The sequence below is a fragment of the Crocodylus siamensis genome, chromosome 12, assembly GCF_052110815.1.
Source record: "Crocodylus siamensis isolate JL-2025a chromosome 12, ASM5211081v1, whole genome shotgun sequence".
NCBI classification, from domain to species: Eukaryota; Metazoa; Chordata; order Crocodylia; family Crocodylidae; genus Crocodylus; species Crocodylus siamensis.
This window is the reverse complement of record NC_143406.1, coordinates 45,166,400-45,180,628: the sequence shown is the minus strand read 5'-3', so window position 1 is coordinate 45,180,628 and position 14,229 is coordinate 45,166,400. Positions and strand designations below refer to the sequence as shown.

The 14,229-nt window shown below is 52.9% G+C and overlaps 1 protein-coding gene across 1 annotated transcript in view; it reads right to left on the bottom strand.

Moving 5' to 3' along the window:
- NATD1 (N-acetyltransferase domain containing 1) overlaps positions 1–14,229 on the bottom strand; it is a 29,683-nt gene that overhangs the window by 5,418 nt on the left and 10,036 nt on the right. Inside the window, exon 2 of the mRNA XM_090023503.1 lies at positions 5,444–5,562. Coding sequence (XP_089879629.1) covers positions 5,444–5,562 — 119 coding nt within the window. The remainder of the gene's footprint in view (positions 1–5,443; positions 5,563–14,229) is intronic.

The window sequence follows — 14,229 nt, the reverse complement described above, 5'->3', positions numbered from 1 at the left end:
GGGCAGAAACATCAGAGACTTCGAACCCAGATGGAGAAAGGACCTTTCCCTGATGGAGGGTGCAGAGCCTTCCCCCAACCCTCCACCTCGTCAGCCCTATCTCCCACCAGCTCACAAAGGGCCTGATTCTGCTCTTGTCCTGCTCTAATGTCATTAACTTCAGTGAAGCAAGTCTCAACGAAGCAATATCAACACTGAGCCCTTTGCCTGGAGAAAGGCCCGTCCTCTGCACAGCATTACGTGGGTGTTGGGAAGCTCATGCGGAGACAGCCCCACAGGAGGATGACACAGAGTTCGCCCTGCTTCACAGCCAGGGGCACAGAGAAAGCACAGGGCTTTGCCCTTGCTCAAGGACACTTGCTCGTTCAGGCCAACACCAGGCACAGGGTTCGAGCTGCATGCTCACTCGCACGTTCTGTTCAGATGATAAAGGGGAAGAGGCAGAGTTGGGATTAATGGCTGGATGGGCCAGGACTTGCCCAGCAACATTTCCAGACCAAAAATAAGAACCTCCAATTACAGATCTTTCTGCACATGCCGCTGCACATCCAGCCCACGACAGCGGCAGGAGGAGAGTGCTGCTGCCTGGTCACTCGATGGTCGGTCACTCATCACCGAGACCAGCTGCTGTGACAATGTGTGCCCGACACGGAGCATATGGTATGAACCGTCTCCTGCCTAACGAAGCAAGAGCAAGCTCCTCACTTCCAGTACGTGGCTGGGATTGTAGAGAGACCCCTGCCTCCCAAGCAAGCCAAACCCTCCACTGGAAGAGCAAAGGCACAACTTCCTCAGGGGCAGATCTCTAGTAGAGAAGAAATGATGTAGGAGAGGCTCACATGGGAATGCATCTGAAGCAGCCGGGTAATTACTTACCCCCGCTCCAGTATGCCCTCACAACACACCCCAGAGAGCCCCTCGGGCTAATGCAAGCAGCAGCCCTGATGAGATGCTGCCTGGGTGCAATGCAGCAGAAGGAGGGCTGCTGTGAGACAGCTTGAGAACAGTGGAAGGGAAGGAACTGGGATGGGGGCAGGGGGAATCATATCAGAGAGAGTTTCAGTCCCTGAGAGAGCCCGGTTGCTCCCAAGTCTGGAAACCAGACAATTTGGAGCAGGTGAATGAGTTCCTGCAGGAGACCTGGTCGAGATCTCCACTTGCAAGCAGAGCAGCTTGGAAGACCCACTGGGAAGACAAACGCTTCTGTAAACCACTGCCCTGGCCTGAGGCTCCAAGACCCTATGCTCTAGCTCCAGGGATGCCTTCAGCTGCTGGGAACTAAAGAGCTAAATGCTATTTAAAGACACTCCACTTTCTGCCCACGCAGCTCAGCAGAGATATCCCATCATAGGGGGTGGTCTGTGCTTTACGGGGATAAGCAGGGCTTCCTTGTGAAGGACACCTGGTCTCTTCCTTGGCTATGAGCAAGATGGTCCCCAGAAATGACTCTAGCAAGGTCAGGAAGCTCTAGGAGATGGGCAGCCTAGGGCTTTGATGGAGAAGCAATAGGCAAACCCCTGTTGGTGACTACAGACTGACCGGCCATTGCTCAGGCACAAAGCAGGGGGCACAGCTGCTCCTACTGTGCAGAAGAGACCGCAGGGCAAGGTAGGGGGCAGGGGGAGAAGCGGGGGAAGAATGAGCATGGTCTGTGGGGAGGGGACAGCATACACACAGTAGGAAATAGGAAGATGCCCTGCAAGCAGGCTTCTCCCATCATGCACCCAGGCTGGAGGCATGGCAGGAGTGGATGGCGCAGGGAGCCAGCAATGGAAGGGCACGCGATCCAGAACAGCAAATGGAGAGACATGCATACAAAACAAGAGCTGCTGCTGGTGACCGCCTGGATTTGTAGCAGGACTAGCTGCCTCCCCCCAGGCTCACAGCGCAGCTGGGCTAAGGAAGGGCTGCCAGGCAGGAGATCTCAGAGGTCCCAGGGCCCAATTCCAGTGTGAGCTGGAACGGTTGCAGCCCACCTTTGTCACAGGGTGCATGGACTCCAACAGCTGCACTCCTGCCAAAGGTCTGCTTTCACCAGTACCTTCGGATTACAAATGCTTCAAGGCAGGACTCGCTGTTATCCACAGCCCAGCTCCTGAGCAGTACCCTAGAGAGTCCAGGCATTGTGCAAGCATGCCTAAAGCAGCGGCCCCTATTATATGGAGGAGCAACTTAATCCTGCCCTGCGCTGTGGGCTGACAGATCTGACAAGGCAAGAAAAGCCAGGAACAGAATTTCTAGGGATTACTGTGCTGCCTGGGACACTGCAGCACTGGCACGCTGCCTGCAAGGAAGGTGAGTCAAGGCTTGGATGCGGTGCTGGAGAAGCGGGGCCAGTGGTGTTCCTTGAGCAGTAGATGGTGCTGGTGGGACTGCTAAAAGCACCGCTTATGCCTAACGTCTCAAAGCCACAATCAATCCTGCAACAGGTGACCTGCAAACTGACCGCATAAAATATGAACCAACATAGCAGGCAGGGGAGAAGCAGAGACTGTTGGGCTGGGAAGGTGGCAATGACAGGATGCAAGAAGGCAGACATGTGTGCACATATCTGAATCTCACCTGGAGAGGGGAACTGGCAGGTGCCATGGAGAACACCTGGGGGCAGACAGACTCGGGTACAGAGACAGAATAAGAAATGAAGGTCAAGGGTGGAGCACCAATGAAGTGTATAAATAGGAGTTCAGCAGAAGATGCCCAGCAGGTTGCTTGAAGCCCTTGAAGAGAAGACCCACTCACAAACACAAATCTGTAAGGGCTTGAGGAGGGAGGAGTTCTAAAGAGAAGAAAGCCTGCTCCAGTAAAGGTGAAGCCTGGCTTGGAGACGAGGAGCGGGTAATCCCAGAAAAGTCGAGGACCAGTATGTTCAAGGCCTGGGGGTGGAGGCATCTCTGAGGTCACCACTGTAAGATGCAACTGCCCCATTTCCATCTATGAGCTGGCTGAGCAAATGCAGGCAGACAGCCTGGAGGCAGGGGAGGAACCAGCGAAGTGTCCAGAGACCACATGCAAATAAATTGGTCTCTACTTGGGCATCGGCCAACAAGGAAGCCAGAGATGCCAACTGGGACGAAGACCGGAGGAACCCAGGGCACAGAGGTGGCGGGAGCTGGGAGGAGGTTGTGGCAGCTCAGGAAGGATGGGGTGGGGAGGGAAGGAGCAGAGGGCAATATGCTACAGCTCCATTTGACTGGCAGGGGAGGAGTCCCCTGAACTAAGCTTTTCCTTTTGCAAAGAGCAGGACTTTAGACTCCGTGAAATGCTGGGGAAAGAAGAAGTCCCCCGACACCTCAAGCTTCCCTGCTGGGCCCAGAGTGCCAGGTCCCCCTGGCGCTATCACCCCAGATCTTGCCGCCCTCTGCAATCGAGCAGCAGAGACACCGATGGTGCCGGAGACATCAAGGACAGATACGTGGGCTAGGATGCTGCAGAAAGACCCCAGGCAGGCAGAGTGAAACAAGCTCTCTGGTACATCACTGCATGGGACGGCAGAAGCGCAGCACCCCTAACGCAGCACAGACTCCAACCCTGCTTGGAAACCCATGCCTTCCCCCTGCCCCAGCAGAAAAGCGTTTAATTAAGAATCACTCATGTGCTCAACTGGGGATTTCCTAGGCCCTCTCTCTCCCAAGGGAATCTTCCCAGCTGCAAGCTCTTTGCAACAACAGCCATCCAATTTGTTAGATTGCTTCCTGGATACCACAGAGGAGGAGAAGCACTGAACTGCACTGAACACGCAAACTCTGGGGCAGGGAATGGAGATTAACCAGGAAGTGGTAGGAACAGATTTGGCTGGTGTGGTTGTACTCCCACAGCAGAGTCACCTCTGTAAGAAGGGCTCATTTCACTGCCCCACTGACTTCCTGCAAAAGAAGGTGCATGCCGCCCAGGGAAGGCTACCAGGAGCAGAAGGCTTTGGATCTCCTCTATTATACAGAGCCACTCCTTGGTAGAGGACAAGAAACAAGGATATTTGGGAGATGGCAGAGCAGGAAGGAAAGAAGGGAAAAAGGAGAATGAAAACAAGTTTGGCGATGAGCAACATACTTCTACCCTGCCCCAGCCTGTCTTAATGCTGCCAGCAGCACACTGGACAGAAACAGTCTGGAGGGGTCTGAGCTGAGAGATGGAAAATAAAGTCAAGGGAAGTGAGTCTCTCACTGGAGAGGACCTGAGCCAGGGCACAATCACGCCATAGCACACAGCTCCAATCTCCATATTGGAGGATGGAGACCAAGAGTCCTCCAGAGAGGACAGAGCAGTGTATTCATCCAGGCATGAGAGAGTCAGTAAACAATGAGGCAGAGTCAGCCTGACACGGGAAGAGGAACAGGGACTTTCCCTATGGAGAACAGGTGAAGGACGGGGCAGCGCAGAGGACTGGCTTGAGGAGGAAGGATGCAGACAAGCGCTGGTCCGGTGGCAGAGTGCCACTGGAGGATGGGAGACACGAAATAGCAGATGGCCGTAAGTTAGTCACTGCACCAAACGTGCAGGCAGCTGGACACGGTCACTGGGAAAGGGCAGTGGGAGGAACGCGGCTACTTCTCAGGATTTATTAGAGCAGGCTGTAATTGGCCATATGGTCCCCCTGGCTCCGAATGCTCCCGTGCCTCGATGCCTTCTCCTGATCCTGCCGGATGAAACATCCCTGCTGGCTTTGCGGCCTCCATTCGGCAGCTGTTTCTGGGGACCTTGTATGCCACCCACCCACAGGCGCAACAGCTATTCTCTTTTCCTGCTCCTGTTGTGTGGCCCTGCTTGCTCTCACACGGTTCACCCACCTGTGCTGGAAGGGGCGCTGGGAGAGGGCTTCGTGCGCAAGACTTCTTGTGGGGGGGAGCAGGGGCACAGCAACACTTGCTGTTACCTTCCGGGCGGTGTGTAGCTCAGGAACGTCAGGTCTTGCAACATGCTTTGGAAGGAGACCCCTTGGCATCACATGTCCAAGATGAGTGGGTTTTTGTGAGGAAGGATGTCCAGATTGGGGGGAGAGGGGAACAAAACAAAACACATTTTCCCCCACCTTTTCCCTCAAAACTAGCTTTGTTGCAGTCTGTGGGTCAATCTGGGTCATTTTTGTCACTTGTAAGCCATCCACAGAAGCCTCCCTCCTGCCCTCAGCTAGACCTTAGCTGGTGTTTAGAGAGGCCGACTCATACACGGGGTAGGCCACGGGGTTAGGCTGGGGGGAGACATGTTCCTATCTCCGCCACTGACCTGCTCCCTGGTCTTTGGAAACTCACTTCACCTTTCCGTGCTCCTATTTCTTCCCCACCCTCTGTCCACCTAGTCTCACCCGAGCTCTCTGAAGCAGGGACTGCGCGCACACACCAGGGGAGTGCAGCAGAGCCCCACTCCAGTCAGTTCCTCTTACCACTACTGTACAGAAGCGTTAGTCTGCGGGTTAAGGAAGCATCTCCAGACATTGGCCGAGCTGTACCTTGGCCAGGTGTTTGGCTATTCCTCTTCCTCGGTAAGCATCAGGGACTTCCGTGTGTTGCAAGTCCACTATCCTCTTCCCCACGTACTCATAGAGCAGCACTGCCTTGTCGTGGCAACCTGTGGAACGCAAGGCAAGAGTGAAGTGCTTGAATCGCCCCGGAGAGCCTCCTGCCGAGGGGGACCCAACACGGGAGACATGCACATCCCAAGCCCTGGCAGGCTGGCTCACCTCTGCTGCAGTCGCTTGCAAAACTGCTGGATCAGCTGCAAAGGGGGCCCACTGCACCTTGGCACTGGCACATTGGCTCTCAACAGGCATGAGCAATATATGGACAGAAACTCTCCTGTGATAGATGGAGGCTGGCCCGCGGGAAGCTAGAGAGCTTAAACAGCTCTTTGAGAGAGGATCTGGTAACATTTTGGCATGGCAGATGAAGCGCTAGTTCTGACTGTCAGGTTTTAACCCCGAGACCTGCCAGAGAAGACAGATTCTCCTGTGAACGCACCCGGGGAAGCAAATTACATGAACGCACAGGACGTTACGTGTGCATAACACATAACAGCTGTTGATGTCTCATGGTAATTTAAACACAAGGGGAATTTAATATGTGTAAAGTAGATATGTGCTAATAATGGATTTTTGGTTTGCCTGATGTACTAGGAAGTCAACATCTGCATCCCAAACTGAAATTTTGGCCACTGCCAAGGTGTTTCTAAAGTTTAGCAAACACACAGCCTTAAGTACATTTTACAATAAGACACTCAGAGTTGATAAGCTGAAATGTTTCCTTTTAAGAGATGTGTTGAAGAATTTTGATTTTATTGCGTTTCATTTTGTTGGACTGAAACAATACAGCAACTTGGACATGCGCCTGCCAGCTGGTTTTGACAACCCATATCTGCATTTTTTTGGCAAAAAAAGTTCTCTCTCTCTCTAACTTACAGTGCTAAAGTCCTCAGATCCTGAAGCTGGATCAGCATTAGAAGAACTCGAGAGGATTTTCATTTCCACAAGGTTATCCATTCCTCAGGGAGTTCCTCGTACCGTCATTTGACTGACAAGGAATCTCCAGGGTCAAGTGCTCTGCAATTACAGGCACCGCATCACAAACCCGTTATATAAAGCTGGTCAAGCTCATCTTAAAAAACCCAATTAGACTTTTTCCTTTAAACTCAAATGCTCCTATTGGAAGGCTCCTCCAAGACCTCCCCAGTCCCACAGTTAGAAACTATTTCCAATTTACATTTCTTGGCATTTTCTTTCCATTTACTCTTTGGCCAACATGGTCCTTCAGCTTAAATAATTCTTCTCCTCCACTGGCATTCACACTCATGGAGGACGTGCTAGGCTGAATAAGCCAAGGTATTTCAGTCTCCGCTGGTAGAGAGGCTCTCCATCCCCTTGATCAGTCTAGTGACCCTTCTCTGCACTGGATCCAGTTAGGGAGTCACCATCCTTGAATGCAAGGGACCGGAAGTGTACACAACATCCCAGGCAAGGGCCTGCCTGTGCCTCGTGCCCTTCTCTCATGGAAATACCTCATCGGATACATCCTGGGATCCCATTTGCCTTTTTCCCCAACCACATCACGTCGGTGACTCAGTCGATTGACTAATACTCCAAGACCTTTCTGCACCTCTGCCTTTCCAGCTGATGAGCTCCCAGCTTACAGCAGAAATTATTGTTGTTGTTTGTCCTCGAATGCCTGAACTTGCATGTCACCCGATTGCATTTCATTCCTTTTCTATTACTCCCGTCCTCAACATCCTCCATCCACTCCTGGAAAACAGTCTGATCCCCTCTGTACTGAGGCTGCCTCCCAACTTAGGGCTGTCAGCAAGTTACCTTCTCTGTCAAAAACACAGTGAAAAATAAAGGTCAGTCCCGAGACTGATCCTTGAGCAACTCTACTAATACCCACCTGAAGCCAACAGGATTCTTTCCAACTCAATCTGTTTCCTCTTTACTCATTCCACAGTTTTGTACTAATCCCATCTTAACCAACAGCTTCTCCAATATCCTATGCCTTACTGGACAAGATCTCTTATTTCCTTTAAGAGGACAGATATCAGGTTAGTCTGGCGCCATTGAAGACTGATAAACATTGTGCTTTGTCCCATTTTCCAGTGACCTCTAGTACATTTTCTCTTGCCTTCAAAAATGTGTTCTAAAGCCTTGCATGCTAGTAAGGAGTTGCCAGGATCACTTCTGACCCTTTCTTAAATATAGGTATTAAGATTGCTGTACTCCAGTCATTTTATATTACCTCTGACTTGCAAACAAGCAGTTTTTATTAAAAACGACCGCCTCACATGGTCCTTTCGGAGTTCTGGGACGAGCGGATCCCAATCCTTAGAATTAAAAACTCTTTGGATTTTTGCTCCCGTTTCAAAACATCCATAGTCCCCATTCCCTCTAGTCATCCTGCTTTTTCCTAGACACGCAATCTCATCATCCTTCTCCAAAATGGAAGGAAAGTATTCCTTTAGTTCCCGTGTCACTGGCCTGGCATCAGAAATTCAGTACAACTAACGACCAACCCCAACGAAGAGCATCTCGCATCAAAGCTGCCCTGGTCAAAGCAACTTGCTGGACTACAGAATTAGGCTCCAATTCTACTCAATCGCTCCAACTGTAGGAAAGAAAAGGTAGCAGGTGATATTTTACTCGCCTGTCAAAAACACACAGAAGCTCAAGTGAACAGTTTTGGACAGCCAAGTTAGACCCTTGCATGTGCGGTCAGCAGGTAAAAAAGCAGCTCCTTTATTTTCTCAATAATAGCTCTTACAGCCAAGCAACAGCATTTTTGATGGTGCTCATGGACTGTACAGCTGCACGCCACAGGTTCTGGGACCCACAAGGAGAGCTGACAGATTTGAAGATATTAAAACCTTGCTGGGTTTGCTTGGCTGTAAACCAGTAGTGGCCCAGATGTAGCTCCACATCTATTTGTGAAAGTGTGCCCCTTACCTCTAGCTTTGCATATTGTCACACAAGTGAACATCCAAGCCAGGAACACGCACCCGAGCTACTGTCAACTATCACATGGCATCTGCAAGTTTAGAAAAGTTTCAGCCATCCAGTTAGGGAACAGCAATACCACTGCAATATTGTGGTACAGACACCAGAGTATACCACCACAGATATCACAGTCTCTCAGCAACCCCTGCTTCAGGCATTCACGGCATGCAAAAAACAGATAGGGAGAAAATTGTTGGCAGTTTGATGAATCTTGACGGATAAAGAACCTGTTTGCAGAAGTCAGGACAGGGAAATGGACTGAAAAGTGAGTACATGAACAAGAGTGTCAGGGTTAGGGTTAAGGGCCACTCACCCTGTTCATCATGGAGAAGTGAACATTGATGCAAAGTGGGTAGAAGATAAAGCAGAAAACTGACATTTTACACCCATTTCATACGGGCAGAAAATGGCAATATGTGAAGAAACGAGCCTGTTCTTCATCACGAGTAATTCGACCAGTTCTATACAAATATCCCGTGTTGGGAAACTCTCGCTCAAAGGGTGGATTTGGAACTGCTCCGCAACAGCCGAGGAATCCTGTATGTTGGGCCAATTACAGGGACATTGGCCACCCGACAATGCTGCTTTAGTTGAATAAAACACCCTTGGGAAAAGGAAAAGAAAGAATGGCTGAGGATAAGTCACTTCTCCACAAACACTAGAGGGGTGTTAAAAGACAAACGGCAGGTTGAAGAAAATGAATCATAGTGGGGGTTCAAAAAGGTGGGGAGCAGCCAATTGCATGAGCCCGGGTGAGACAAAAGGACCCTCCTGGGGTTTCTGGAGGAGGTTGGACACTTAGGCGATTAGGGGATGATAAGCTTTTATCTACGATAAGCCTGTAGTCTAATCTTTGCTCCTCTTGCAGAAAACAGGACAGTACTTTAAGAAGGCTCTCAGATGACTGAATAACCCTGGTCACAGGCTGCCACAGGAAAGAAGAGCACAAGTCCAAATCCAAATCAGACCTGCTGGGCAGGCATGGTTGATACCTAGGATGATGCTTCAGCCTAAGACTTGGTCTAGGAGGGAGAACCGCACAGCTCCAGCACAGGGAAGAAGGAAAGGCTCAAGGTGCAACGTCTCAGGGGGTTTGCTTAGAGACCTAGAAGGCCTGGACCCACGACACAATCCCTTGCTCCCGTGTGTGCTACTACAGCCAACCCAAACCTAGAGAAATCTGCCTTCCAAGAGACCCACAGCCCCAATCACAGGGATTAAAAGCAGGTTCCTCCTACCCTCATGTAGTTTCCATAGACCGCAGGAAGTGAAGCAGTCAGCAGACACTTTCTTTTATAGCAGTCCAGCAACAGCACCTGCTATAATGAAGGCTGTAAAACAGTTCATTGTAACCACTGCTTTCACATGCTCCTAGCTTCCCACCATGCTCCCTTTCTGGCTTGAAACTTTCCAGGGTCTCCATTTAAAGTTTTCCAAAAATTCAGGCAGATACCCTTCATCCCTGCATTGCAACAGAAAGAAAGAGTCACTCTTCTCTTACTTTGCATGCGCACACAGTCCTGGAGCCAAAGATGGCTCAGTTGGAAGGCAGATTTGCTAAGGACAGAGACTTTACTGAGTATTTTTGCATTTCTGTAGCACCAGGGGACCCCAGGCCATTATGCTCTGTGCAATACATGTGCAGACCACAGTCCTAGTCTTGTTTGCAACCCGAATAGCCAGGACAAAAAGCATTCTTCCCATTCTGGAAATGAGAAATCAAAGCCTGAATTCAGCCAGTCATGCTGACGCAGCAAGGCGTAGGAATGTACATGTAATGTCAAGCTCCTGAGAACAAAGTTGGAAAGGACCTTTGGGTTCATCTTGTCCCACTCTCAGCACAGACACCGGGCTTGCTACTCCTAAGCCATTCCACAGAGAGGATTATCCAGCCTCTGCACGCAAGCCTCCGATGAAGGAGAGGCCACACTTTCCCTGGGCAGCTCCTTCCACTGTCCTGCTGTTCTGACCATTAGGAAGCTTTGTCCGTGATTGGATCAAGACCTGCTTTGCCTAAACACAGGCTTAAGCGCACAGAGAAATCAGACTATAAGTCACAGGCCAAAAGAACTGATGGACTCTCTGGCAGAGCCAGGAACCAAACTCCCATTCCCAAGTCTCCAGTCTACCTTCTTACACACAAGCCCAGCTTTTCTCTTCCTCTTCTCCTTTTGCACTGTTGCTTAAACATCTGATGCACTGAAAATGTATGCCCCAGGTGCACCGAGTAGAAAAACACAGCTGTCCACTGGACCACACTTAAAACATAGGCGTATTCTACATCCGTACGTACAACTAGCTTAGCATGCACAGACCCCGATCCTCCGGCTGACTCGGTCGGCGCCCTGCCCAAGAGTCTAAGCATCTCCTTCTCTGCTCGTGATGCACGGTCTGATGCCACTCATGCTGGTCACAGCAGGGTAGGGCTGGCATCCTAGAAACAGGAGGGGGAATCTCTGGTGTATGGAGCTCAGATGGCAGCGAGGCGCTGTCCCCAGGCCAAGGGCAATGGCAGAATGACAAGCCACCCCAGTGCTCTACGGAAAGAATCACAGGTTTCGTTTTGTAATGAAAGGTTATTTACCAAGCCCTGCCACCTCCCACGGCGGCAGAGAAAAGCAGCATTCATGAGATATTAGCTCAAGCTACTGGACTCTGGACACGACGGCATTCAGCCTGGCTGAATCACTGAGCAGCTGCATAGGCTTCTCATCAGCGAGCCCATGTGTCGGCAAGATGGAGGAGCATGCCTGCCTGCTCCAGGGACAATCTAACTCTGCATAGTTTCATAGCTGGCAGGGTTGGAAGGGACCCAAGCAGATCAAGTCCGACCCCCTGCCACGGTGGGCCTCCTCTGCAAAGCAGCCTTGGGGAAAGGGTGGTCCGTCACAGGAGCCGACGCGAGCGTGCAACACAGGTTCATACTGCAGGGCAAGTGGAGATGGAGGGTGAAGGTGAGAATCACAACCAGAGTGTATGCATCTTGCCTCTACTCGCTCCAGGGAGGGTAGAGATTACTACCTCTTGGAGGCAGCAATCTTCATGTTCACGTGGACTTTGGCAAGAGAAGGGTCCAGATTCGAGGACGGAGGTGCCCAGCAGAGCCACGGGGAAGATGGAGCCAGTGGGCAGATGCCCTGGGTGTCACTGGTGTGCAACAGCATCTCGTGCGATGGGGACATAGCATGCAGCTGCTGGGGAGAGACACCAGCAGCTTCTTCTCCATCTTGTGCACGTGTCGATGGGGAGAGGAGCTCACCCTGCGGAGCAACCCATCAGCTCAGGGGGGAGGAAGAGGACAGGCCAGTTACCAGAGGAAATCCTGGCGATGTCCCGTGGCAAGCACGAAGCTGCCTGGGGCGGGAAGAACAGGATGCTGGGACCGAGAAGATGGAGACTTCAGGGTTTGCCATGTAAAACAAAGGGGGGAGGCAGACACTGAAGAGCATTAGACATCCCCAACGGCTGCTTCCCCCCCACGCTCCCCGCCCTGCAAGCCCTTGCACTCTGCCGACCTCCATCAGCCTCGGGGGCCAGAGCATTTCCCAAGCGAGCCAAGGAGCTAGCCTCGAGCTTCCCAGCCCTTTCGCCAGATGGTTCGCTGGGCTGCTCGGGGCACGTCAATACTAGGAAGCCTCCTATTGTTTTGCGTGCTCTGCCAGGCAGCGCCAGGGTGGGGGATGGAGCGCGGGGCTGCGAGTTCCAGGGAACGTCTGGGGTCAGCAGGGCCGGCGCGCTGGAAAACAGATGACTCTCCCGCGGGTCTCCCCTGCCAGGCCGTGGCGTCACTTAACCCTTTTGCAGGTTCAGGTGCTACGACACACTGGGAACAGATCAGACGAGGAACCCTGACCCCGGGACAGAGGAGGAAGAGCCGGCTAGACGCAGAAGGCTGGCAGGAAACCAGCCCCCGTGGCCAGAACACCTCCGTGCACCGGGAGACTCCCGCGGTGGTGCCCAGTCTCCTCTGGGCTGCGACAACCCCGTCCAGGGAAGGGCGAGGAGGTCTGTCCCCTCTCCACCTGGGAGCCCCCCTTCCAGACTCACGACCCCTTTTTCCAAGCTTGCATAAGCCAAGCAGAGGCAGTGCCGGTGCCACCCCCAAGCCAAGGGGCCAGAAGGGAGGTGCACTCGGAGATTAGCAGTGACAGGAAGGTATAAGAAGCTGCAAGCTATTTTCTACCCGGAAGGGAGCAGGCTGTCCCACATATCACCACGGTCCTTGTAATCCTGCACTGGGAAGCCAAAGGCCTTAAATGACCCCAGCCCCATCTTATCTGTGTGCCTTGCAAGCTTGTATGGATTTAGCCGAGGAGAGCTCCCCTGGCAGGCAGGTGCTGTCATCCCCAATTTCCAGAAGGGGAACTGAGGATCAGAGCAGCTAAGCGACTGCTCCAGTCACACAGGAAGCTTTTGGTGGAGCAGGGAACAGAGCCGATACCTAGACCAGGAACCACTAGACCCATCTCCCCCGCTAGAAGGCCTGCCTCCCACCGAGGGTGCTGAAGGAGGGGGAAGGGGGTCTTGGCTGGCTCCACTGGAGCCTGCAGAGAAGCACCAGCATAGCGCCATGGCATCGGGGTGCTCCACGCAGCCCCAGGGCGCTGCGTACGGCTTGCTCTCCCCCGAGCAAATCCAGCCAGGACAGCGGCCTCACAGGCACGTTTCACAAAATCAGTGAAAAAAAAAAAAAAAAAAAACAAAAAACACACGGGAGCATCATGATGTCCTGCAGCCCATGAGGAGCCTCCCGGTGCCAGGAATGAAGGGGTACTAAGGAGCGAAGGCAAGGCCAGAGAGCATGGGATATACCCAGCTGGTTTTGGCTTTGCTACGGCAGAGCTCAGCTGCTGGCAAACTGGGGAGCAGAGTCCAAGGTGGACCACATGCTCCCAGGGCGAAGAGGCCTACGGAGGTCCACCAGGGAGGGCAGGCTGCCACCCTGTCCCCGCTATCAAGTAGCAGAGTGGGCAGAGGCCAAGGTCTGTCCCTCCTGACAGAGAACTGGAGCTGCTTTGGGGGTGTCGTGGCCCGAGAGGAAGAGCTATATTTAAAAAGGTCCCCTAAGCACCCCCTCCCCCCAGGCTTGTGGAGCCAAGATTTTGAACCCGACGCCCAACCTGAACAGGTTTCTGTCCTGCGTGCCAGGCTCCCCCGGGGAGGGGAGGGCAGCCCGTCCCCACAGGCTGCAGAGCCCCATGCGGATAGCTAGCGGCTCGGCACAACCCTTCCCTCCCCCGTGAACTCGCTCTCTGCGTTTTCCCCAGGCGCCCCCCCAGGGAGCCGTGCAGGACAGGTCTCCGAGGCTGGCCACGACACCCTGACTGCAAGCTCCACGGTTTCCCACCCGGGAGGCCGGGCCACCCTGCAGGGCTTAAGGAGGGAATGCCAAGAGAGGAGCACGGGGACGGGTGGAAACGCATGGCCCCGGACACCTGCCGTCTCTGCTGAACCTGTGCTGGGAAGTCTCCCGAGCCCATGACAGCTCCTACCCCAGCGAGACACAGCAGCCGCCCACTGCCCCCGCCTCCACGCAGCCCCAGCAGCAGGCGCAGCCTGAGGGGGCAAAACAAACGGGCTGCTCCTTGCAGCCGTGCCCCGAGCAGCAGGCGACACGGGCACCAGGAGCGGAAGCCATGAAGGAAGGTCTAGAAGGAATCGGGGACCTGTGAAGAGAGAGAAATGCACACAAAGACAGCAGGGGGAGGCTGGAGGGAGCGAGAAAACGAACAAAGAAGGAGAGCGCTGCAGCTGTACCGGCA